Source organism: Lygodium microphyllum, chromosome 17 (assembly GCF_053477565.2).
Source record: "Lygodium microphyllum isolate KBCC chromosome 17, Lygodium_microphyllum_v1.1.10, whole genome shotgun sequence".
Classification (NCBI taxonomy): domain Eukaryota; kingdom Viridiplantae; phylum Streptophyta; class Polypodiopsida; order Schizaeales; family Lygodiaceae; genus Lygodium; species Lygodium microphyllum.
Genome location: NC_141151.1, coordinates 103,134,178 through 103,160,653, shown reverse-complemented (window position 1 = coordinate 103,160,653; position 26,476 = coordinate 103,134,178). Strand labels below are relative to the sequence as shown.

The 26,476-nt window shown below is 42.1% G+C and overlaps 1 protein-coding gene across 1 annotated transcript in view; it reads left to right on the top strand.

The window, feature by feature from the left end:
* LOC148022212 (thiosulfate/3-mercaptopyruvate sulfurtransferase 2-like) overlaps positions 1-26,476 on the top strand; it is a 66,585-nt gene that overhangs the window by 18,682 nt on the left and 21,427 nt on the right. Inside the window, exons 3-6 of the mRNA XM_087697859.1 lie at positions 23,556-23,615; positions 23,735-23,797; positions 23,903-24,027; positions 24,293-24,455. Of these exons, the coding sequence (XP_087553985.1) occupies positions 23,556-23,615; positions 23,735-23,797; positions 23,903-24,027; positions 24,293-24,455 (411 nt within the window). The remainder of the gene's footprint in view (positions 1-23,555; positions 23,616-23,734; positions 23,798-23,902; positions 24,028-24,292; positions 24,456-26,476) is intronic.

Genomic DNA, 26,476 nt, shown 5'->3' with positions numbered 1-26,476 from the left:
CACTCAACCTGAGGTTCCTAATTTGGTGATGAAAATCCCAACTCTCGTGCATGCAAAGAATCGTGTGTGCACAATGAAGGTGCTCTCTCAGGTATGTGTGTATCTAAGATTTACTACATGTAGATGTAGTGGGTATCATGTCGTGCTAGTGCTCAACGATGTTGCAAAAAATGCATCAACCCATCCCATGGCATGGAAGTATCTTAGATAATTGATGGGTTGTGCCTGATAATCTTTATTTGAGTTCCAAGTATAATGATCATATAAATGTAGAGGTGCGCTCGATGATTGTATTAATAAATTATTTATACAATTACATTTATAAGGTCCATGATAGTGCAACTACTAGATTTACAACTAGGCATGGTTCTACATCCAATGTAAACGACAAGCAAGATATTGATGAAATTGAGAGCTATTCTATGATTGCTAATTCATTTACGTAGAGAAAGTTACTTTTCATGACTCTCATAATATTCATAATATTGCCCAAAATAAGAATGCTCAAAGTTCACTTGTAATTGCCTCTATTTTGTTCTGATTTGTGGTAATATATCATTGTTTTGAAACTTATACAAAACATGTGAGTGGCTGTAAATGAAGATCACTTTATTGCATAGTTGTAGGATATTGGTAATGTTATTGGATGGATTGCAAAAAACGGAAGAAAATCAGTCATTTATTGCTGTTGCCCTGTCTCAACAGCTTGTAGATGCTGTCACCTATTGTTGATTGGTATTCTCTTGCCCTTGGTTGCCTCAAAAGGTCCTTCAATGGTTGCAAATCAAACCAGCAGTATCTCTTTCCTCTCTCTTGCAGGCTAAATATACTAAAAATGTCTCTCTCCAGCCTCTAAAGACGTTTTTCAGTCTTGCATGGGCATTTTTGATAAGTGATAGCCTTCTCAAATGGTTTGTCCAGCATTAGCCATAATTAAATATTAATTTTCAGTCTTTAAATACTGAAAACTAATCTAATAATTATTTCAGTGCCTTGAAAAATAATCTGACTGGCCAATAATTAAATTGGCTAGATAACTTTCATTCCCGAGTGTCCCTGTGTCATCTTTGACCATCAGATTGGTGTTAGGTACCATTAAACGCCACTTCTCTAGTGTCACCAAACTGACACTTATAGCCAAATGAATGACCTAGGCCCACAACTGGCACCATATACCACCAAGTACTTGTGCGGCATAACTTATAGCAACTTTTGTCTTTGACATCTTGTGATTTCCTCGGGTCCCAGGCCCGTAAATTTACTCTAAACCCAGTTGCACCTCACATGTGCAACATTTACTTAATCATGTGATTAAAAGTTAATCCACATGTTGAGTGAGGTTTCAAAAATACATGTTCTCATGATAGTCCTCCCCCTTGAAATCCTTTCAATCGTCCTCGATTGCACTGCCAAATGCATCAAAAGCAAAGTACTACACCGGAGTTTTCCATAAGGTATCATAGTCAACACAACATTGTGCAGTGTTGTTCAACCATTCCATATGCTTGACGTATGTTGAAAATTACCAGCCAACATAACATAACATAAGATTCACAAAGAATCTCAAAAACATTGCTAGATTATCATGTGACATGTCTATTTCTCATGAGCTCAACTCATGTGGCAAAACCAAACCATAGCATAGCATAACCAAGCATAAACCATGGCTAAAACATCAATGGCATCATAACATATGCTGTTGTCCATGGAACCATTGAAATCTGAGCATAATCTGATCATAAACTGATCACTTGCTGATTTGAGAACTGAACACAAACTGCTGCAAATGTGACCCTAAATTGATCACAAACTCATTGCTAAAACTGACCAGCAATCAATGCAAAAACAGATGCAAAACAGATCCAAAAAGTGACCATAAACGGTTCTCAAGCTGATAAAAAACTGAGCTGAATACCACTAAATATTAATGATCATACGTTGAAAACCAACATTCGATAATCAGCCCTTGATGATCATTAACTGTTGCTACACCAAACATAACCAATGCCATACCAAGCATAACTGATGACACCGAGCATAACGGATGCAAATGTACAGTTTTAGAGCTGTAGTGAAAACCATACCGATCTGCATACCAAACATAGTGACTAGTACACTGAATAGTGATCCTGTGGCAAACATACTGTTCAGCTATCTACAGTACCCTGAATGTATGTTGAATACATTCGAGATCCACTACTTCTAGAGCTGTCCATTACTGAGGAGCGAAGGTGCTAGCTCCCTCACAAGCATCAGGTAATAATCTGGACCTCTGCTCTGTTGAACTTGATTGAGCCCGAACTAAAGTCGGCTCTAACCGGAAAGCATCAAGGTAAAGCTGCAACAACTGAGGATGGTCTGCCAAGTCATCCTCCGCAATCCATTTGGCATCCATTGGTGAATAATTTTGAAACTTAACCAAGTACCTTCTGGAACCCTTACCCTTGATCTTCCTCTCTTTGTGTGCCAAAATCTGCTTTGGTACCAATATTTCATCGAGCTCTTCGACCTTCGACTGAATTTCAGCAGAGACATTCTTTGGCACATCTCCATGAAAAGGTTAAGCAAGCTCACATGAAAGGCATTGTGTATCCGCCAGTGTGGAGGCAATTTCAGCCTATAGCATGCATCAGTGGTCCTCTTCAACACTTGAAATGGCCCATAGTATCTCATAGACAACTTTGGATACAATCACTCTTTGCCCTTCATCTTTTTCAGCCATGCCTTTTCAAATTGCAGCAATACATAATCGCCCTTTGCAAAGTGCAAAGCACGCCTATGACGATCAGTTGCTCTCTTTTGCTTATCCTGTGATCTTTGAAGCGCATACTTAACCTTTAGTTAAGTTGCATCCATGCTTTCCACATAGCGATCAAACTCAAAGATCTTTTCTTTTGTGTGTAAAATAGGGGGTACTTTCTTACCACCCTCTACCACCTCAAATGGAGCTTTGCCCGTAGAACTATACACTGTGTTGCTGTAAGGAAACTCAACCAAGGGCAAATACTGCTCCCATTGCGTTGTTGCACGGGATTTGCGCAGGGGGTTCGTGAAAGCTGCTCGCCGCAGGGATGCTTTGAGATGAGAGAACTAAACAAAATAAAACTTATTCATAAGAATTTTGAATGAGGAAAACAAATTCTTGATTTAAAAAATATAGGTAAAATACAGGTTCATAGATTTTGAAATGAGAGAAAAAAAAAGAAGGTGAGATGTCATGATTTGTGGAAAGATCTTCAAGGAAGGCGATAATGGAAACTTCGATGCAGGTGAGGGGCTCAAAGCTCGTCCTCAAGCCTTCTCTCCAAAATTCGATGATGGTTTTCAAAGAAGGCGAGGGATATAAGCTCAATCTCTAGCCTCTCTTCCTTGGTTTGATGATGGTCCCTCCTTCTCTCCATGTCATCCCTTTTATAGTTTTTCTCCACTTCCTTCCACTCATAAAAGCTTAAGGCGTTTAGCTTTAAAGCTTATGCTTTTTTTTACTGCTTTTCACTATTTTCTTTTTTTCTGTCCTGTTTTTGTCTACAACTTGTTTGGATCATAACTTCGTCATATGAACTTTGAATATAGTCGTCCGGGTACTCAAAATGGTCGCAACGCATTTGCTTGACAAGCCAACGCGAACAGAATTGCCAAAGTCCATAAAAAATAGATAAAAATATTGATTTTCATAAATCACTCTATTTTTCTCCATCTTTTGTCTTGGACAACTTATTCATTTCAAAATAAGTCACAATATATGTTTGGATCCATCTAAAGTGAGAATTAAGTCATCTAAACATGATACTAGAGATTTCAAACTATTCTAGTAAACTAGTCCTGCTTCCTGTAAATCCTGTCGAGATTTTGTAGTTTTTCCATGTGTGGACGTGGGAACACCACAACATCTGCCCCTCCAAACTTGCACATCTTCCAGCATGTGTCAACTCGTTTACCACTTATAATATTGTTGCCACCAGGATCATATGGGTAATCATCTAGGTAATATGACATGTAGGTAAGTTGGCATGTGTTATCACAGCATCCTCCTGGATCATATGGACAGATCAAAGTAGTTAAGTTTTCATAGATCATCACAGCATCCAATGGCATAGTCTTCTCTCCTACAAAAATCTACTCCATAGCTTTTAGATCTTCTTTGGCTGGTTCATCCTGTGACTCCAATCTTATTCATATCCATGATTGGAAAATCATCAACACTGTCCAAAGTCTCTGTACTCTGGCTTCTTTGCTACAACCTGCAAATTTCAGCTTTTGCTGCAAATACCTTGGAAAACACAAATTTTGTTGTGTATAAATAACACCCAATTCTTTTGACAGACAAAAATCAGCCATATCTTTTTCAGACTGCATATTAACAGCCCAACAGTGAGGCTCATAGCTTACTTCAGCTGTAAATCTTGTTTGCTGCTGTAAATCGGCACTCTGTAAATCTTTTTACTGAAATATTTCAACAAAAAACACCGTTTGTTGAGAATTCTTAGCACCCAAATTTTCTTGTTGCATGAAATCAACAAATTTGCAATTCATCACCAAAGAATTGACATGTGAGACGTATGATAACTCTTGATTTTCAGTTTTTAGCAATGCTGAAAGATCCTCCATAGCATCTGAGCATAATAGCCCGTTATAAAGACCATTAGTAACCTCTTCATCAGAATCAATCTTCTCACTCTTTCTCAAGTCTGTAGTCGTCTCAGTGTCGAATAGGAGCTTGAATCCAGGTTGCTTTTCCGGTTTCGGATCCTTTCTCTTTGGGGATTTTTGATCTTCTTGTACTTTCGGCTTTTGAACTTCAGCCATACTCTGCTCTGGTCCTGAATAAGAAGGCTGGGAAACTGAATCATCTCTTTTTTGCTTCCCCTCAATAAGCGCTTTGACTCCTTAAGATTTCACCATTATGGAAGAATTTGCAAGGGTAGATGAATTGGGGCTAAAACTGGAGCTGGTTGATGCTGTTCCCTTCTAGCCATCTTGTTTTGAAGGTCTTTTTAAGTTCTTTAAAATTCCCTCTATCTGTCAGAGTGCAGCGGTGCGGAAGCGTAGGACTGAGAGAGAGAGAACGCAGAAAGAGAAGAGAGAGAAAGAGACAGTGGATGATGAAGATCTACTGTATAAAGTGTGCTGAATACAAAGATATGCAGATATATACACAGGCGCAGTGCGCAGGACTGCGTGTCTCCACCTCGATGATGTGACCTGTTGTTCACCTCGAAGTCCGGTGCAGTCTGCACTGTCTCCTGTCTGAAATCTACGAATAGAGACGGAATCTGCGCGTGTCACCGGTCTGTAATTTGTGAGCAGAGAAGTGTAGGAGACTGCTGAAGTCCTCGGCTATTTATAGCCAGGAAACTGGGGGAAAACCAGGGTAGGTCGGGCATGGACTGCAGGCAGTCGGACTGCCACGTGGCAGTCCGACTGCCTGCAGTTCCGCCAGGTGCTGATCTCTAATACCCCCTCTCAGAGCCTAGGCGGGGCAAAAGCCTGAGGGATTTGGAATGTCTCCGAAGTAGAGCCTGGGTGTTAGATTACGGGAGATAGATTTCTTCAGACTGATGGAAGCACGAGTGTCCTTCACCTCCCAGCCACGCCTAGATAAGTGCTGGCCCTCAATCTTATCTCTTTGCCAGCCGTCAACTTGCTGGAGTCCTACTATTCCTGGACTCCCTTACTCTCTAGGCTCCCCTTGACCCCGTTCGGGCGCCCAAGAGCCCGGACGGTCACTCTCGTGCATGTTCCCCTAAATTTACCTTAATGTAACATTAAATATCCCTTTTAATGTCACATTTCACACTTATGACCTTAATGTGACATTAAATATCCCTTTTAATGTCACATTAATGTCACATTTCCTTCCCCTTAAGAATCGGTTTCGTCCTCGAAAACGATATTTGGAAGGTCTAATTGTAAATCGGGAAACCTTTTCTTTAAAGTACTTACTCGCTCCCATGTTGAGCTTTCCTCTGAACAATCTTTCCACTTAACCAAACATTCTTGATAAATAGTATTCCTCGTTCGTCTATTACGAACATTTAATATTTTTTCTGGTTCATGTGGATTAGATTGGTCATAGAATAACTCCTCAATATCATCATTTAGGATTAGATTATCCAAATCCCCCAGCTTCTTCCTTAGTTTACTTACATGAAAAACTGGATGTATTTTACTACCAGCAGGTAGTTGGAGCTTGTAAGCCAATTCTCCCACCCTTTTAAGTATTATGAAAGGACCACAATACCTTGGTGAAAGCTTTGGACAATGTCCCTTTTTCATAGTTTTAGTTTGTTCAGGCACCTTAAGATAGACCAATTCTCCTTCTTCAAAGGAGATGTCTCTTCGGTGAGGATCTGCATATGCTCTAGCTCGACTTTGAGCCTTTTTAATATTTTCTTGAGCAAATTTTAACATATTATTCATATCCTCCAAAAAGTCTTTAGCTGCCTGAACCTTTTCCTTATGCAGTCCTACTGCAAAAGGAGCTCTGGGCTGAAACCCATACATCAACATAAACGGACTATATCCAGTGGAAGAGTGTTTGGCACTGTTATATGCAAACTCTGCTATCGGTAAATACTCTTCCCAATTAGTTTGCCTTTTGCTTACATATGCCCTAAGCATATCTTCAAGAATTTGGTTAACCCTTTCAGTTTGCCCATCTGTTTGCGGATGATCCGCCGTACTCATGCTAAGTTTAGTATCCAATTTCTTAAATACCGCACGTCAAAAATGGCTATCAAATTTTCTATCCCGATCAGAAACTATATTTGCCGGAAGGCCATACAATCGGTATATGTTCTCTACGAACAATCTAGCCAATTCTGGTGTTTTAACATCAGTTGAAGTTGGAATAAACCTAGCCATTTTGGTTAACCTATCCACAATTACCCACACAGAATCGTGCCCCCTCTGTGTTCTAGGTAAAGCAACAATAAAATCCATGGAGATACTCTCCCATTTTCCCGAAGGAATTTCTAATGGATGGAGAAGTCCTCCCATTTTTAATTTTTCAGCTTTATTAACCTGGCATTTATTACATTTGACCACATAGTCAAGGACGTCCTTATTCATTCCAGGCCAATAGAACTGCCTTTTAATAAGACTATAAGTCTTATTAACTCCTGGATGTCCCGCACTAGGGGTATCATGACACTCAAAGAGTATCTGGCGCCTTATTTCTATATCTTTCGGGACACATACCCTACCCTTGTAGAGTAAATAACCATTATCAATGGTAAAATTCTTCCACTTGAATCCAGTTTGAGCAACCCCTGATGCTCCATTTCCTAGTTGAACATCCTCAGATATTCCTTCCTCAGTAGAAGCACTTTTATTTGGATCCCCATTTTTTATTGCTTCCCATATGTTGGAATATGCCGGATCAACCTGACATTTCCCTTTTAAAGATTCAAGCAAGTTGGAAGTGAACTGAGTAAAACTCAATTCATTAATGATGGGCATTCTGCTGAGTGCATCAGCTACTATATTATACTTTCCTTTTCTATATCTTATTTCATAGTCGAACTCTTGGAGGAGTTCGGCCCATCTGGCTTTACGCCCATGTAAATCTGGTTGATCATTAAGCCACTTAATGCTTTCATGATCCGATAAGATCAAAAGTTTGGCACCATACAAATAATGTCTCCATTTCTTCATTGCATGTACTATTGCATACAGCTCCCTCTCATAATCAGAATAATTCTGTTTTGCACGATCTAATTTCTTGCTTTCAAAAGCAACTGGTCGACCTTCTTGTAATAAGACCACGCCTATTGCCTTGTCACTGGCATCAGCTTCAACCACAAATGGTTTATTGGGATCCACTATTAATAATACTGGAGCTGTAGCAATAGCTACCTTAAGTTTTTGAAAACTTTCATTTTGGTTTGTTCCCCAATTAAAACTTTTCCCTTTCCCTTTAAGTTGGTCTGTCATTGGAACAGCTATTTTGGCATAATCTCGAATGAATCTACGATAAAATCCAGATAAACCTAGGAAGATCTGCAGCTCTTCCAGGTTCCGTGGAGGTGGCCATTCAATAATTGCCCTTACTTTTTCTGGATCCATGTTGATTCCCTCTTTCGAGATTATATGCCCTAAATATTTGACCTCTTGTACAAAGAATTCACATTTAGTTTTCTTCGCATAAAGGGAATGTGTTCTTAACAGTTGGAATACTAATAATAAGTGTTCCAAATGTTCTTCTCTTGATTTACTAAAGATCAAGATATCATCCAAAAAGACTACTACAAAATGTCCTAGATAGGGCCGTAAAACACTATTCATCAGCTTCATAAAAGTAGCTGGTGCATTAGTGAGACCAAAAGGCATCACTAAAAAATCATAATGCCCGTATCTAGTACAAAATGCCGTTTTGGAAATATCTTGTGCCTTAATTCTTATTTGGTGATAACCTGATCTTAAGTCTATCTTTGTGAAGAATTTTGCCCCTTGCAATTGATCAAAAAGATCTTCCATTCTGGGCATAGGAAATTTATTATTCACCGTTATTTTATTAAGTGCTCTATAGTCAACACAAAGTCGCATAGAACCATCTTTTTTCTTTACCAATAAAATTGGTGAAGCCCAAGGTGAATTACTGGGTTGAATAAACCCTTTATCCAGGTAATCCTTAATTTGTCTTTCAACTTCTTGATGCTGTGTTTCACTTAACCTATATGGTGGTTTTGAAATTGGGTGTGTGTCCTTATTTATATCAATTGGGTGATTTATTTCACCCCTGTCTGGTGGAAGGCCACTAGGTAAATCAGAAGGAAACACATCTTTAAAATCATCTAACAAACTGTTCAATTCATTATTTACATTCAATTCGCAGACATAAGAAAATTGTTGCTTTATATTACAGGAAATAAAAGTATTTTGTACAGGAAAAGACCATAGCATATATACCTCACAAACTTCCTTCTTTATCAACTTCTGAACTTCAGTAGAACACAGCAAAGGATTATCAGATACTTCATGTTCACCTTGAATGACAAAAGTCTTACCATCCCTTTCAAATTCCAGTGTATTATGGTGATAGCTACGTTTCAAGGATGGTTCCAATCCCCATAGCCACTCCCTCCCTAGAGCAATGTCAGCTCTTTCCATGTTCATTATTTGGAAATCAAGCTTATCTTTATATCCTTGAATCTCGATTTCCAAATTGGATACCATTGTATCCCATATTTTATTGTCTTGGCCTTGCATCATACGCACAACGTATTGATGCTCACTGTTTTGTTGGGGAAGTTTCAATTTTTTGACAAGTGCATAATTTATAAAATTATGTGTGGCAGAGTCATCAATCATGACTCTAACCCGTTTTCCAGCTATCAATCCATGTACTCTAAGTAAATCATGTGGCCCAAAGGTAGGCTGCCACAAAGAAGTTGACATACAACACTTATGTTGTACATCCATGTGCAAGACCTTTAAAGATTTATACTTTTCATGACCCTTTAATTCTAAGGTCTACACTACATGGATTTGTTTTTCTTTTCCCTTGCCCTTGTCCTTTTCTTTGTCTTCCCCCTTTTTCTTTTGAGGGCAATTCCAAGCAGCATGGTTAGGGGATAGGCAATTAAAACACAATTTTTGTTTTTTGGCCTTATCAAAGTCATCAGGACTTAGCTTTGGCCTCATATATGGTTTCTTTTCAAAGGGTTGTTTTTTACCCTTGAAAAATGGCATTTTTCTTTTAAATTTGCCCACAAATTTTGAGGTTTCTAATTCCTTAGACTTGGGCTCCATATCAGTGAAACTGGTGAGTGTACCTGGACACGTACTATCTTCATAAATTAATGCAAATTTAATTGTCTCTTCAAGCGTCTTAGGTAAACTCCGTTTTACTTCCTTTTTACAGGCTTTATCCAGTCCCCTAATGAATCCTCTAGTTTTTTGGAATTCATCAATTCCTTCCAGTTTGAGGATTATCTCACGATATTCCTCCAAATATGTCAGTAGGGGTCGTCCCTTTTGTCTGACATAATCCCAATCTTCCCAATTTCTTTCCATTTCATTTTCAGGAAGAAATTCTTTTAAAAATACGGATTCAAATTGAGCCCAAGTTTCAGGTATTTTATTCGCCTCCTTTAAGGTTCGCCACCACTTATATGCTTTGGGGCCCAAAGTTAAACTGGCCTCCAGTGCTTGGAGATGTGGTGGTGTATTTTTTAATTTATGTAAATCTTCCCATTTTTGGAGGAAATTAAAGATTGTATCTTTATTCCTATCTTTTTCCTCCCCGTAAAATTGAGGTGGTTTCATATCTTTTAAAACCAGATTATCCCTCAATTTATGATGGGTTTGGGGTTCTCTAGAATCTCGAATAGTCGCATCTAAATTTTTCGATGAAGATGGGACATCCGAGATTTCTATTTTATTTTTATCTTTTTCCAACAATAAAGTTAGCTGAGATTTTATTTCAGTAAGTGTTTGAGTTAAAAACTCCATTTGAACCCCTTGAGTTTGCACACGAGCAGAAAGATCATCAAATTGCTCTCTCGTGGCAAAAAATTCTTCCCATTGTTCTTCTTGTATGTCTGGTTCATGGGGATCTACCATAGGTTGATCCCCAGAACTAGGACTTTCCATTACCCTTTCTTTCCCTTTTTCTGCCATTAATACACTGGAATTGGAAAGCAAAAATAAGAAATTTGCATACAAGATAAAATACTTCCCTGATTTTTATGGCAGGCTGTGGCTTCAGTTATATATGAAGTTTTTCTGCCTATCTCACAGCAGTCGCAGTCCAATCCGACTCAGCAATCTGATACTGACAGCTCCACTTCTGATCTGTTTCTCGCAGCTGCTGGCAGCTTCATCTGAGCTGATTGGTCCTCGCGAATGCTGGCGACTCTACTCCTGGTCCTCGTGGATGCTGGCGGCTGCACGTTTGGTCTAGTTGGTCTTCGCGCTGGTCTTTACGTTTTTTTTAAATTTTTTTTTCTGCCCGTTTCGTTCCTGTCGCAGGTCCCCGTGACGTTAGACCAGTATTCAATGTCACTTATGTGACGTGGCACTGCAATCTTTAAAATTTTGACGGCCCGTTTTCTAACGCGACGGGACGGGGCATTTCTGACTGGCGGCTTATTTTCTAACTGACGACCCGTCAAGTATTAACGCGACGTCTTGATGACCAGCGACCCCAACGATTATTTCCGTGATGAATCACGTCACGTCTTCACAGCTCCTGATTCCGGCTGCTCACACGATATGACCAAACTGACGACCTGACGGATTCTTGTTTGACGAATGATCAGAAACATAGGCTCTGATACCAATGTTAGATTACGGGAGATAGATTTCTTCAGACTGATGGAAGCACGAGTGTCCTTCACCTCCCAGCCACGCCTAGATAAGTGCTGGCCCTCAATCTTATCTCTTTGCCAGCCGTCAACTTGCTGGAGTCCTACTATTCCTGGACTCCCTTACTCTCTAGGCTCCCCTTGACCCCGTTCGGGCGCCCAAGAGCCCGGACGGTCACTCTCGTGCATGTTCCCCTAAATTTACCTTAATGTAACATTAAATATCCCTTTTAATGTCACATTTCACACTTATGACCTTAATGTGACATTAAATATCCATTTTAATGTCACATTAATGTCACACTGGGGAAGTGCCTTCGTAAACAAATCTGCAAGATTGTCCTCCGTCTTGCAGTACTCCACAGTGATGGTCTCATCCAGAAGCTTCTCTCTGATGAAGTGGTACTGGATCTCTATGTGCTTCGTCCGGGCATGAAAAACAGGGTTCCGTGCCAAGGCAATGCAACTCTCATTGTCACATTGCAGTAAAGTAGGACGAGTCTGGGGACACCCAAGCTTCTCTAATAATCTCCGAAGCCACACAGCCTCACATGTGGTGGAAGACGCGGCCCGATACTCTGCCTCAGTAGACGAAAGGGCTACCGTGGGCTGCTTCTTGCTACTCCATGAGATAACACCTGCACCCAAGGTAAAACAGTAACCTGTAGTAGACCGCCTGTGGTCCACATCACCGGCCCAATCCGAGTCGCTCCAACCGGAAAGTACAAGATCTGAACCATTTGTCCCTACGGGATAATGAATCCCTAAATCAGACGTCCCCCTCAAATACCGAAGTATCCTCTGAGCAGCTTGCCAATGCACCGGCCGTCTTAGGTTCACTCATGAACCCTGCCAAGAGCCCAACAGCAAAACAAAGATCAACACGAGTGTTGAGAAGTCAAATCAAGGATCCAATCAACTGACGATAGCGGGAAGCATCTGCTAGGGGAGAAGCGGAATGGGAAGTGGCCTTCCAGTTCGGATTCATAGGAGTAGAAAGGGCCCGACAATCCTCCATCGCAAAAGACACTAAGAGCTCCTGTACATATCTCTGCCGAGAGATGAATATCCCCCTCTGAGACTGATAAATCTCATGGCCCAAAAAGAAATGGAGTAGACCCAAGTCCGTCATCTCGAACGTTCGATGTAAACCTGACTTCGTCTCTTGGACCTGCTGTGCATGATCACTTGTGACAATCAAGTCATCAACATACAGCACAAAAAGCATACAACCATCCTCAGAAGTGTGAACATAAAGCTGCGGATCGGCCTTAGAACGCCGATATCCCAACTGAGACTGAAGGAATGAATCAATCTTCTCGTTCCATGCACGCGGAGCCTGCTTGAGGCCATACAAGGCCTTCTTCAACCTGTAGACTTGCCCATCCGAAGATCCAAAGCCAGGAGGCTGCTCAACATAGATCTCCTCCTTCAAATCACCATTGAGGAAGGCCGACTTCACATCCAACTGGTAAACAGGCCATCGCCTATGGCCATCCAAGGCAAGAACAGCTCTAATGGTCGCCATACGAGCTGTGGGGGCAAAAGTATCATGACAATCAATCCCTGGGCGCTGTGCAAAACCTTTAGCAACAAGGCGAGCCTTGTGCTTATCCAAAGAACCATTGCTAAGGTATTTGGTCTTGAAGACTCATTTGACGCCAATCACCTTCTTATTCGGGGGGCGGGGCATGAGTGACCAAGTGCCATTTCTCTCAATAGCCTCCAACTCGGCTTCCATAGCTTTCTTTCATGGTGCGGACTGTAAAGCCTCCTTCACGGGGGTGGGCTCTCGATCCTGCATAACATGGGACAACAAACAATAGTTAGAGCAAACAAGCTCCGTAGAATGTGCCTGATGCTCTGAATCACGGAGTGTGTCACCACTCCTTAGGAACCCCCTCGATCCGTGAATCACGGAGTGTGTCACGGGCCCATCGAGGAGGCTCATCGAGGAGGAGGCTGAACCTCCCCTCGTCTCTCTCCATCAGCTGAAGTGGTAACTCCTCAGGGGTGACCGGTGGAACAGTAGACTCTGTGTTAGAAACAGAATCATAATCAAAAGACACGGGCTCCAATGAAACTGTAGCAGGAGCCCAACTCTCCCTTGGATCTCTAAGAACGGGATGCTCCTCACCCGTTGATATGGCCGGAACCTCTACAAACCGCACATCACGACTAGTGTACACATCCCGCTTGACGGGATCATACAATCGATAGCCTTGGGACTGGGAGTTGTAGCCAACAAATACCTGTCTTCGGGAAGTTGCTTCAAATTTATCACGGTGACCTTGGAAATGTAAACATAGACATCACACCCAAAGACCCGAAAGTAAGAAACATCAAGCTTAGTCCCAAAGTAAGCCTCAAAAGGGGTCATCCCTTCAACGGCCGAAGTGGGGGATCGATTAAGGATGTGGACTGCAGTAGCCACAGCCTCAACCCACAGAACCTGAGGGGTCTGGCGGTGTTCCATCATGGTGCGCGCCATCTCGATCACACTGCGGTTCTTCCATTCAAGAATGCCATTTTCTTGAGGAGTGTTGGTATTGGCAAACTCCTGGTGAATACCTTTATTTGCACAAAACCAAGCAAACTCATTAGAAACAAATTCACCACCCTTGTCAGATCGCAAGGTCTTCAACTTCCGGCCCGATCGGTTCTCCTCAAAGAGAAGCCAATCCTTGAAGTCGGAGAAAGCTTCTGACTTCAAGGCTAAGAAATAGGCCCATGTCATCTTGCTGTAGTCATCTACGATCAACATGAAGTACGAGCGCCCACGCAAGGACTCGTTCCTCATAGGGCCACAGAGATCCGTAGATACAAGCTCCATCGGTGAAGTAGACCACTGCGAAGCTGTGTGGGGAATGGCATCCCTATACTGCTTCCCACGAATGCAGGAGACACATGGCTGCTGGCTCACCACTATATCCGGCAACCCTCGAACAAGCTGTCCATGTGATGCTCTCCGAAGATAATCATAGTTGAGGTGACCAACTCGAGTATGCCATAACTCTGACTGTCTGAGAGGTAAGAAGAAGAGTAGAGAGGGCGGTGGAAGACTTCAATTTATAGATGCCGTTCTCCTCATATCCGGATGATAGAACCTTCCTTGACCCACGATCAAGGACTCGCACCGAATTACTGTCAAACTCCACCAAAAGTCCAAGGGAGCAAATCTTATGAACTGACAGGAGATGATATCCTAAACCCAGTACATGCAAGACCTCTGAGGTATGGGTACCACCACAGCCATTTGGAATAAGTTGCATCTTACCCCGTCCTGCAATAGACACTGAAGAGCTATCTCCAATGAGAATCTGCCCACGCAAGGGTCGCAACTGGGCAATACCATTTGATGAAGGAGTCATGTGCCGGGAGGCACCACTATCAACGATCCACTCTCGAGCCTGGGGAGCCGTCATCGCAGTATCAAAAGCATTCGGTGAAGAGTCCTCAATGACAGCTAGATGAAGAAATGCAGCTGATGAGGGTGCAGCCACCGCTCCAGAATCCTTCGTGTCCTTCTTGTTGGTGTTCTTCTTGTCTTTGTCAGGGCAATCCTTCTTCCAATGGCCAGTCTTTCGACAAATATGACATGTGGATTCTTTGTCCTTGTCCTTGTCCTTGTCCTTCTTTGACTTGTTATCCCCCTTATTCTTCTTTTGGTCCTTCCCCTTCTTCTGAGAGGCTTGACCTGTCAGCGCCTCCGACTTGGAAGCATTCTGTCCCTTTAGCTATTCCTCTTGGTCCAAGACCATAGGAACCAACTCTTCCCAACGAAGAGTAGACTCTTGCCCCGAAGCAATAAGGGCAGAGTAGAATGTACCGAATCGTGGCGGCAACTGGGACAATAGTGTGATGGCCATGTCTTCGGAGGAAATCGGCTTCCCTGCATTTTGAACCTGCATCTGAAGCTGTCTTAGCTTGTTGATGTGCTCCCTCAGCGAAGAAGACTTGTTTACGGACAAGGTCCGCATCTGAACCTCCAAAGAAACCCGCTTCATAAGGGTCATCCAGTTGTACATCTGATCAAGCTCTAGCCATATCTCCCGAGCCACCTTCAAGTGCTCGATGTGAGCTATCACGGCTGTAGTACATAGAAAAAGAAAGGAAGGAATCCTGGCATTCAGTTTGTCCCAATGAGACTGAGCCTTGGCCAACTCTGCACGAGCCTCGGAAGAGAGTTTGGACTCATCTCTTAACGAGGGCCAGTCAATCTCCTCCTGTACAAGCTCCGCCAAATCATAGGACTCAAGAATGGCCAACATCATGACGCGCCATGCGGTAGTTGTCGCCGTCGAGCTTCTGATCTGCAAGAAGAGCCGGTAAGACAGGCACCTTCCGGTCCATAATCGACTGGAACTCCAAGTCAATCTCTGTAGACATCTTCACCTGTAATGCCTTCACAAACGCAAAAGCAGCCCCCTCTGACTGGGAAAACTCAGCCTACTAAGGCTCTTCCGCGTCGGGAAACTTCTTCACCCGTCGGAGGCGATGAAAAAGCAAAACCTGCACTTGAAAGCTGAAAACTCAAACTTCCTCCGCGTCAAACAGCAGTAAACAGCAGCAAATCCACCACTTGGACTCCTTTCCTGCGCGCCCACGCTCGCTTCAGCCTTGTTCCGAGGCGCAGCCCTCCTGTCTGCCCTCGAACATTGAAAACGCAAATTTGTGTCGCGATAGAAACTCCTCTTTAGGTTGGTTCTGCGCTCAGTCAGCCCTCTAACACTGCTCTGATACCATGTCAGAGTGCAGCGGTGCGGAAGCGTAGGACTGAGAGAGAGAGAACGCAGAAAGAGAAGAGAGAGAGAGAGACAGTGGATGATGAAGATCTGCTGTATAAAGTGTACTGAATACAAAGATATGCAGATATATACACGGGCGCAGTGCGCTGGACTATGTGTCTCCACCTCGACGATACAACCTGCTGTTCACCTCGAAGTCCGCTGCAGTCTGCACTGTCTCTTGTTTGAAATCTGCGAACAGAGACGGAATCTGCGCGTGTCACCGGTCTGTAATCTGTGAGCAGAGAAGTGTAGGAGACTGCTAAAGTCCTCGGCTATTTATAGCCAGGAAACTGGGGGAAAACCAGGGCAGGTTGGCTGCATTAAATGCAGCCGACTGGACTGCAGACAGTCGGACTGCCACGTGGCAGTCCGACTGCACAGTCCGACTGGACTGTGCAGTTCCACCAGGTGCTGATCTCTAACACTATCATATCTTCGATAGTCGGTATCGCAAATGATTTGTCAATTGCATTAGGAATAGGCATAGGCATAGGCATAGAAGTAAGCATAGACACAAGATGAGAAATAGAAGTGGAAGGAGCAACATGAAAAGTAGGAGAAGTTGAGGTAGGAGAAGACATCGTTGGGGTTGATTGCATGCGGTTTTGCAAGCGAGCCTTCCATTTCCTCCTTCTCTTTGTCAATGTGGAAACCGCATCAACAACATTCTGCCAATCAGTATTCAATCCCATAGGCTGCATACGGTCTTCAAGAAGCTCTCCCAACTCGTCATGAAGTGCAGGATCAGCCGCTTGTAAGAATAACTCCACTTTCTCTGAGTTTAGAGCTCTTTGCTTTCGTGCATCCAACTGGTTGTATCATTCTTCAAACTCCCGCAACAACTCAGAAGCAACAAGTCCTTTGTTAGACTGATAGATCCACTCTCTGAATGTCTTCCACGTAGCAATACCATAATCCTCCAGAAAATATTCATCTTTAAGCGCCTTCTTGAAAACATTGCAGTTTGATTCTTGCACGAATAAATCAGTCACTTTGACCCGCAAAGCAGGCGTGACAAGCCGTAGGAAATAGTTGCTTCGATTGGATGGAACTCCAAAGAAGCACATTTGGCTTTCAAAGGCTTTAAGATAGGTTGAAACATTCCGGCCATCAAATAATTTACGCTCACTAACCACAACCTCGATCGCTTTGGTTGCACCATGCGTATGCTCTTGTTCTTGATGTAACATTCGTTGTTGATCCAATTGTTGCTGATGTAACTGCTGTTGCTACTACATAGATAACTGCATCTATTAATTTTGAGAAGAAGGTGAGATGTCATGATTTGTGGAAAGATCTTCAAGGAAGGCGATGATGGAAACTTCGATGCAGGCAAGGGGCTGAAAGCTCGTCTTCAAGCCTTCTCTCCAAAATTCGATGACGGTTTTCGAAGAAGGCGAGGGATACAAGCTCAACCTCTAGCCTCTCTCCCTTGGTTTGATGATGGCTCCTCCTTCTCTCCTTGTCCTCCCTTTTATAGTTTTTTTCCATTCCCTTCCACTCATAAAAGCTTAAGGCGTTTAGCTTTAAAGCTTATGCATTTTTTTACTGCTTTTCACTATTTTCGTTTTTTCCGCCCTATTTTTGTTTGCAACTTGTTTGGATCATAACTTTGTGATATGAACTTCGAATATAGTCTCCGGGTACTCAAAATGATCGCAATGCATTTGGTCAGCAAGCCAAGGCGGGCAAAATTGCGAAAATCCAGAAAAAATAGACGAAAATATTGACTTTCGTAAATCACTCTATTTTTCTTCATCTTTTGTCTTGGACGACTTATTCCCTTCAAAATAAGTCACAGTATATGTTTGGATCCATCTAAAGTGAGAATTAGGTCATCTAGACATGATACTAGAGATTTTAGACTATTCTAGTAAACCAATTTTGCTTCCTGTAAATCCTGTAGAGATTTTGTAGTTTTTCCATGTGTGGATGTGCAACACTACAACGTCGTCTTGTGGTCTGAAACATAGCATCTCAAAAGATCTAACACTATGGAATTTGCTTCCTCAGATTGACCATCTGTTTGCGGATTGAAGGATGATGAGAATTTCATGTGGTACCCATATTCTCAAACAAACCCTTTCAAAATAAACTGGTCATCTGGGGGTCTCAATCACTAATGATCGACTCTAGCATACCATGATACTTAAAGATGTGCTGTAAAAACAATTGTGGCATATGATCAGCCTTTATTTTCTTCCTCATTGGAATGAAATGGGCTTGTTTGCTAAACCTGCAAATGATAGTCCATATCCCATCATTCCCTGTGGGTGTCTTAGGAAGCTAAAAAATAAAGTCCATTGCAATGCTCTACCAAGGCCTATCTGGAATAGGCAAGGGCTGCAACAAACCCGATATCTTTTGCCTATCATGCTTTATCTTCTGGCATACAATGCATGTCTTAACAAATTGTTCTACATCATACCTCAAAGTTGGCCAATAAAAGAAATGCTCCACTGCCTTGATCGTGGCATCAATACCTCTATGTCTTGCATACGGAGGAGCATGACTTTCAGAGATAACTCTAGGCCTTAATTGCTTTGTGACACATAGTCGTCCATGCATCATCAGAAATCCATCTCTTACACAAAGTGTCCATGCCTTTGGGCATTGCAAAGCTGATCATAAACATTAGCAAAGTTCGAATCAACAATGTATTGCTCTTTCATGGCATCCAACTCAGTGTGAGAAACCATATTGACAGCCGATCACTGAGGTTTACATGACAGTGCATCACTTTTCCCACTCTTTCTCTGCGATCTGTTCCTCTTTCCAGCCTTATTTTTCAGATCTGCCTTGATTTTCAGCTTTATTTTCAGATTTACCCTTTTTCTAAGCTTTTGCCTCTTTGACATGTGACTTGGTATCATCATCGTGGAATCCTGTATCCTCTCCACGCAACAATGTGTCGCCTGTAGTAGCAGTTTCTATAAGCTAAGACATGCTGAAAACAGTGGACTTAATGCAAAAATCCCGAATACCCTTTGGCAAACCATAAATATACTTCTCCACCTGCTCATGGAGGGGTACTGTTTAATAAGAAGTAATTGGCAACAATGCATCCCAAAACTTCTTATTATACTGATCCAAGTTCTTGCAATCTTTGGAATTCAACTAATTCCAAGCTATCATAATGTCTACTTCAAAGATACTTGTCAATCAATTTGAAGCAAACATTTACTTGAATTGGACCCAAGTGGTAGGTGACTTCCCTTGAATAAGAAGTGTAATCCACCACTGCAATGCATTTCCCTTTAAAAATGTGGCTGCCTTGCGTATCTTAGATGCCTTTGTGAAGTTGCCTCTAGAATAGGCTGCATCAAATTGCTAAATAAAAACAAGTGCTTTCAGTCTATCTTGTGCACCACTGAAAGGCTCAAACTTCACGCTTTTGCCACCTTCATCATAGTCCTTCGGCAGACCTATGGGAGTCAAGTTATCATAAATGGGCTGCTGCAAAAAGGGTGCATTGGTTGTATTTGCATAAAAACCAACACTATCTGAAGCACCTACATGACCAGCACCAAATCCTTGTGCTCCAATAGTCCTTGGGGGTGCCAATATATATCTATATGGCTTGCTTCGTGCCCCAGGCATCATGCCTATTCTGCAATATATGGGATTAGGCATTCCACTTGCTTTACCCAGATATATTGGGTGTTGTGAGCCATGCATTGGCTGTTGCATACCATAGGGATTTATGCCATACATTCCCATATGTGGTGCCTATCCAACCAAAGCATGAAAAATGGTACCACTACCAAAGTATCCTTGCTATCCCATGCTTGCAAGTGCATAATTGCCTTGTTGCCCATGTTCCCATGGATTGGCACTACCAAGTTGGCCATGCATTTGCACTTGCTGTCCCATGGATACCAACTGTTTGTGATCATCAAGCATTTTGGGCTCTTCTAAAGAAGGCTTAGGCATTTCCTTCGAATCTTGTGGCTGTCCCGAAGCTGTAGAAGGTGTCTTTTTCTCTTTGCCTTTGCTGTCCTTCTTTGGGGCATTCAAGAATCGAGTAAATTGGGGATCCTTTGCCAATTCAGCAAAAAGATTTGTTGTTGTACACATTTGATCCTTGAAGCTATCATCAAATTCTTCAGCCCCTTGCTGGTCATCAGCCTCTTTATGCATTGAAGTGCCAACATTTGGGACATTTTCCACATTTTCAGCATGCTGTCCATGTTGAGAACCATGCCCAATATCAGTCCTTGCATTTCCCCCTTCACCACGTGATTGACCAAGGAGGGAGTGATGTATCCTCTCCACTTGATCCCGTATCACCATGTGAAGACATGCTTGTTGTAATTCACTGCTGAGAACAATTTTAGCAATAATGCAATAGTCCCAAGTTGCAATCAAGTACCACGGGCTCACCAATTCAAAGGATTTGATGGTATCTCGGCAATGGAACCATGTAACCAGCCTTTCTTCTGTGAAGGGGTGGTAAATCCTTAATTACAACTCAATTACAACAGCAAACAATTAATGCAAACTTGAAAATACAAATTTATCTATTGATCTTGGACAATGCACATCCGATTGCCCCCAAAATTGGTTTCCCTTTTGGTATTTCTTTAGCTTTATTGAAGAAGAAGTTGATTTACAATGGGATTCTCTTGATCCCCTTCGCAATCCAAACTCCCCTTGCTGTCCAAAGTGACTAGCAAGTCTTCAATCTATTTTGCCCCTTGATTCGGACACTTAATTGGCCTTCACCCACTTCATAGACGATGGAAATGTCGCAAATTCAATGGTTGGCTAGTCTTCCACTTGAATTTAGCTGAAATTCACCTTCAGTCATGTTGAATCTAAGTCTTGGAGCTTCCAATTTTTGGCACGCTTTCCAAGGCTGCTGCTAAGTCCTAATTTCTGCTGTAAATTAGGGATCACAGTAGAGAAATTTGCAATCTCTCAGCCTTCAACGGTCCAAATGATAAGATATTTAGAGCAAGGCTGTGAAATGGCTGGAAAATGAGAGAGAAAGCTGTAGAGAGAGAAAATTTAGACTTTTGTCGCGAAGAATGACTGAAAAGCAGTCAAATGCAATTGTTGCCCGGCCACAACAGCTTGTAGATGCAAAGAACTAAAGAAAATCAGTCATTTATTGTTGTTGCTCTGACTCAACAGCCTGTAGATACTGTCATTTGCTGTTGATTGGTCTTCTCTTGCCCTTGGCTGCCTCAGAAGGTCCTCCAATGGCTGCAAATCAGACTAGCAACATCTCCTCCCTCTCTCTTGGAGGCTGAATATACTAAAAATGCCTCTCTTGAGCCTCTAAAGACGTTTTTCAGTCTTGCATGGGCATTTTTGACAAGTAGTAGCCTTCCCAAATAGTTTGTCCAACATTAACCATAATTAAATATTAGTTCTCAGTCCTTAAATACTGAAAATTAATCTAATAATTATTTCAGTGCCCTTAAAAATAGTCTAATTGATCAATAATTAAATTGGCTAGGCAACTTCCATTCTTGAGTGTCTCTGTGCCATATTTGACCATCAGATTGGCGTTAGGTACCATTAAACGCCACTTCTCTAATGCCACAACCTACGCCAACAACTGGCATCAGATACCACCAAGTACCTATGCGGCATAACTTATAGCAACTTTTGCCTTTGACATCTCGTGATTTTCTCGGGTCCCAGGCTCATAAATTTACTCTAACCCCTATTGCACTTCACATGTGCAACATTTACTTAATCATGTGATTAAAAGTTAATCCACATGTTAAGTGAGGTTTCAAAAATACATGTCCTCATGACACTCTTCTCTCTCTGTTCACTCTTTGTCACGGTCATTTGCTTCCGCATTGCTTCACTTTGACAAAACTATCTAGGGTGGTGCACCATTGTGTGGGTGCCCACTGAAAAATGACCAAAGTGTGGACACCAATCCTTTTTGGGGTAGTGAGTGCGAAGCCCTAAATGAAGTGTGTAAATTGAAGAAGTGGTTTCTCAACACCTTGCACGATGAGTCTCTTTTGGAGAGAGAGTTTTGAGAATATGGGTACGACCCTAAAGTCCTTATCTTCTTCTCATTCATAGACAAATGGGCAGTTTGAAGAGGCAAATGCTATTGTTTTATATCTTTTGAAATGATGTGTTTGAGCATACAACCAAATGGGAATAGTTTTTGTTTCTTATGGAATATGCTTATAACAACACAATGCATAGTTTCACTATGTCAAGGCATTGTTTGAGATTGTGGAAGGGGGGAAGAAAGTCCCACCCATTTTGGATACAAAGGATAAGGTATTTGAGGTTGATAAGGATGTTGAGAATATGGATGAAGCTTATGCTAAAGTGAATGTAGCTCTTCAAAAGACGTGAGATAAGTGAAAGAAAGCAATTAACCGTCACTGTAGAGCTTTGGTGTTTAAAGGGTGATTGGGTCTTGTTATGCTTTGAAAAGGCCAAGTTAAAGAAAATGAATGGTAAAGAGCATCTTTTTCCCAAACTCAATATGAGGTACTATGGTCCCTTTGAAATGTTGCAAAGAATCAATGAGATGACTTATAGACCGAAGCTATCTAGTCATTGGAAGATTCACAATGCTTTTTATGTGAGTCTTCTTAGGTCTTTTTGTGGTGATGTGCCTGAGGATATTAGTGATAAGATGGAGCCAAAGTCTGAGGAACTTGGATGAAAACTTGGTTCTTGAGTAGATATTGCACATAAGGAAAGGAAGGTTAAGGGTAGAGTCCCTTGTCACCGTTCGAGGTTTAGAACTATGCACCACTTGATGCGAAATGGATGGAGGAGGATGATTTGGTAGAATCACCTCTTTGTTATAACTTTACCTTGATACTTCAATTGGAGCCAACCGTTGGGCTCTATCATTAGCATTATTGAACTCGAATGTAAGGAGTGTAGGGGTTTGAGAGAGAATATTTCAAGACTCCATGGGGTCCCAAACCCACTTTCAAGTAAGTTTATATTGAAAGATACAAATAAGCTAGGCCTTAGAATCCCCACTTAAGCTAGTGCATAACACAACCTAACTCCCACTTAGTTTCACCCAAGCTTCATCCTGGTCATGGATAGATCACCCGGGTTCAGGTCCATTCTCCCATTTCTGAAACTTTTGGCTACATTGGTTGTGCCTCTAACGTCTCTAATCTATCTAGACTGGTGAGACCTTAACACTTTTCCCTGTCCAGTCATGTCTCTGTGGCCCAAATGTTAGCGAGTGAACACAAGTGTGTGTATCTTGGGTAGCTTGACAAGGATTACATGTCATGAATCTAAACCTAGAAAGTCTCTGCGTGCTCAACCATCTGTGTATATTTTTTATTTTCAAATTTTAGTTTGATGTCTTCCAGGTTTCACACACATTCCCAGCCAGTATTGTCATGTTTAGGCTTTATTATAGAAACTGTGCTCAGTTGATGCATATTGCTATTTACGCATTGCTGAAATATACAGATTTGAGAAATTGCTATTGTTGCAGGTGTTGGATGCATCTTGGTACATGCCAAATGAGAAAAGGGATCCTTTTCAAGAATACAAGGTGTAGTAATCTGAGCCAGGTTTATTCATATAAGTGATACTCAAGACAACTTGTATTTTAAAACGCAAATTTGGGGTCACATATTTTGTATGCAGGTTTCTAATGTTTTTTGTGTGCAGGTTTCTCATATTCCAGGTGCTCTCTTCTTTGATGTTGATGGAGTGGTAGATCCCACCTCCAATGTAAGTAGGCACACAAGATTTTGTGCATTTGGAAGAGTTCCTATTATGATTGCATTCTTGCCAACTTCCTCATTAACCTGAAAAACAAATTTCTTCACACTGCAGTTGCCCCACATGTTGCCATCAGAGTCAGCTTTTTCTGCTGCTGTATCTTCTCTAGGCATCTGCAATAGTGATACCTTGGTTGTATATGATGGGGCAGGAATATTCAGTGCAGCACGAGTCTGGTGGTATAGTCCATAACTTTCTGTGGTTACTCATTGTGATATCATGACATGTATATTATTCTTTTCTTACTCCCTCAACTTCAATGTCCTTTCTCCTAGCCAAAGAAGCAAACATCATTTGCCAAATTTGCTTTGGTGTGGTATAAACATCACTAAAAATATGTGTATAGATTATGTTCATACTATGCAGATAATTGGGGGCTTGAACTTCGGGATTTTCATCTTGATGAGGACATCCTGACGGAGTATATAATGCCCGAACATGTAGGATGTTCCGAGCTTTTGGTCATGACAACGTCGTGGTCCTAGATGGAGGGCTACCACAATGGCGTGCTGCTGGTTTTGATGTGGAAAGTAGCACTCCTATGGAGGTGCTAGAAGGAATAAAGGGTGCATCTGAATCAGTAAAGTGTGTCTACCAAGGACAGCAGGTAAAAAGCGATGCAGGAGGGTGCATCTGAATCAGTTTAGCTAAAGTCTTATAAGCTAGGCCAAAATGCATTCTAATGGCTGTAGAATGAGAAGCATCTGCATTATATACAGCCTCTTAAATCTGATATTTAGAAATCTGTCCCAACAGTCTCATTAAATGTTGTGTTTGTTGTTTTGGTCTCATAAAGTGATGGCCTAAATGTATTATAAGGGCCATAGAGCTAGGAGGGGTTCACACTATACAGAAACTGCCTCTTTGATTTGTTAATCAGAATTCTGTATCATAACACTTTTACAGAGGGACAAACTTTTGTTCTAGTGTTTAAATGCCACTTGAAGTGCACTTAAGAAGAACACACCCCAACTGTATCTCGGTACTTCTGCTTCATGGCTGCACAGGATTGATTGCTAAGTCATACATTGAGAAGTAATAGACAGTGAGGCTAAGATCAGTACTGAGATGAGCAGAGTTGAGTCGATGGAGCTGATCAAAGCATGGAAATGACTGTACTGTCCTGGCCGAGAGGGTGCTCTGTGGAGGGAGAGAAATGAAATCCTTTGGGCAGGGGTATGTTGGCCACACTGGATGACAGCACTGAGCAGTAGAGGGAGCGAAATGCGGTCCTTGAGCTGCAGATGATGCTGTACTCTATTTGGAATAATGGCTGCTAGCAATTTGACATTTGGAAAACCGATTGGAGGAGAAAATGCAAAAGTGTGGATGGTGTCTGCTGTTGAAGAACAGCTGCCGACCAAATGCAGCAGTAAGAGGACTGCAAGCTGGTCGAACACACTGAAAATGATATCGCCATTGTGAAGGAGTCTCCATGATGTAATATGCAGGTGTAAACAGGTTGTAATAGGTCTTAGACAGATGGAGAATGAGTGTTGATGATGATATCTGCTACATGCCCTCCTACTCAGCAAAACACAGGTACAAACCAGCTGTGACAGGTCACAATTTGTATGATAGAGTCACTAGTCCAGCAAATGAACTGCCGAAGCAGTGAGGATGTTGTGGACAGCAAGGCGACCTGCTAGAAACCCAAATGCAGGAGTAGGAACTTTGATGATTAGGGTGCCAACTTGTTGGACGGGAGAGAGACTGAAGAATGTGTTAGGCTGCCATATTTTGTCAGTTTGTCATCTCTTGGGTGTGAGCTGATGGAGACACTGGAGCTCTGATTGCGTTTTCCCATTCTGTTTTGTGTGCATTTCTTCCTTAGTGTCAGGTGTGTTCACACTGAGTAGACAGTCATTTTCCAGCTTTGCTAGGGGCTGGACAGCCTGTCCAATTGTGGTTTGCCCCAGTTAGTGCCACGTAAGCATTTTCATAAGTAGTTAGTGCTGGTCGGCCAATTTCAATAGAAGAGAATCATGAACACTGAGAGAAAAGGAGAGAGGAAGGGAAAGTAGAAAGAGAAGATTGATCTGCACAGAACAAAGAAGAAGGTTGAATACAATGAGGATTGATCAGTCCCTACACGCAGCCCAAGGCATCAGTGAGGGCACTGGATCAGGCTGAAAAATGATGAGAACATTGTTGACAGTGATGGAGAGTATGCAGCCTGCTGTCCTCACACCGGAGATGGAGAAGACTGCAGCCAACTGACAGAGCATGTGTATCAGAAAGTGAATGAATGACCAGCCAGCTGGGTATGGCTATAAATAGCCTAATATGCTCAAAACTGACTGACCAGCAATAAATAAGGCCATAAATGCTGTCCGACCTGCATAAAATGCTGACGGGGCATCACAAACTGCTGGTGACTGCTAATGTGGCAGCAATAAATGCTGGCGATTTCACAGTAAATGCAAACATGGCAGTCTGCAGCCATCTGGGGCTGCATAGGTGCCACACACAGACTAAAAGAAGAAATGTAGACTCTAAAATGAGCTGGCTCCTCTGTCAAAGCATATGATTAACATGTCAGAGCTCCTAATGTCCCTGTTTGACTTAGATAAAGGCTCACAGGTAGGAGATGATAGTGCATGACAAACCTGACTGCTAACACCCCCT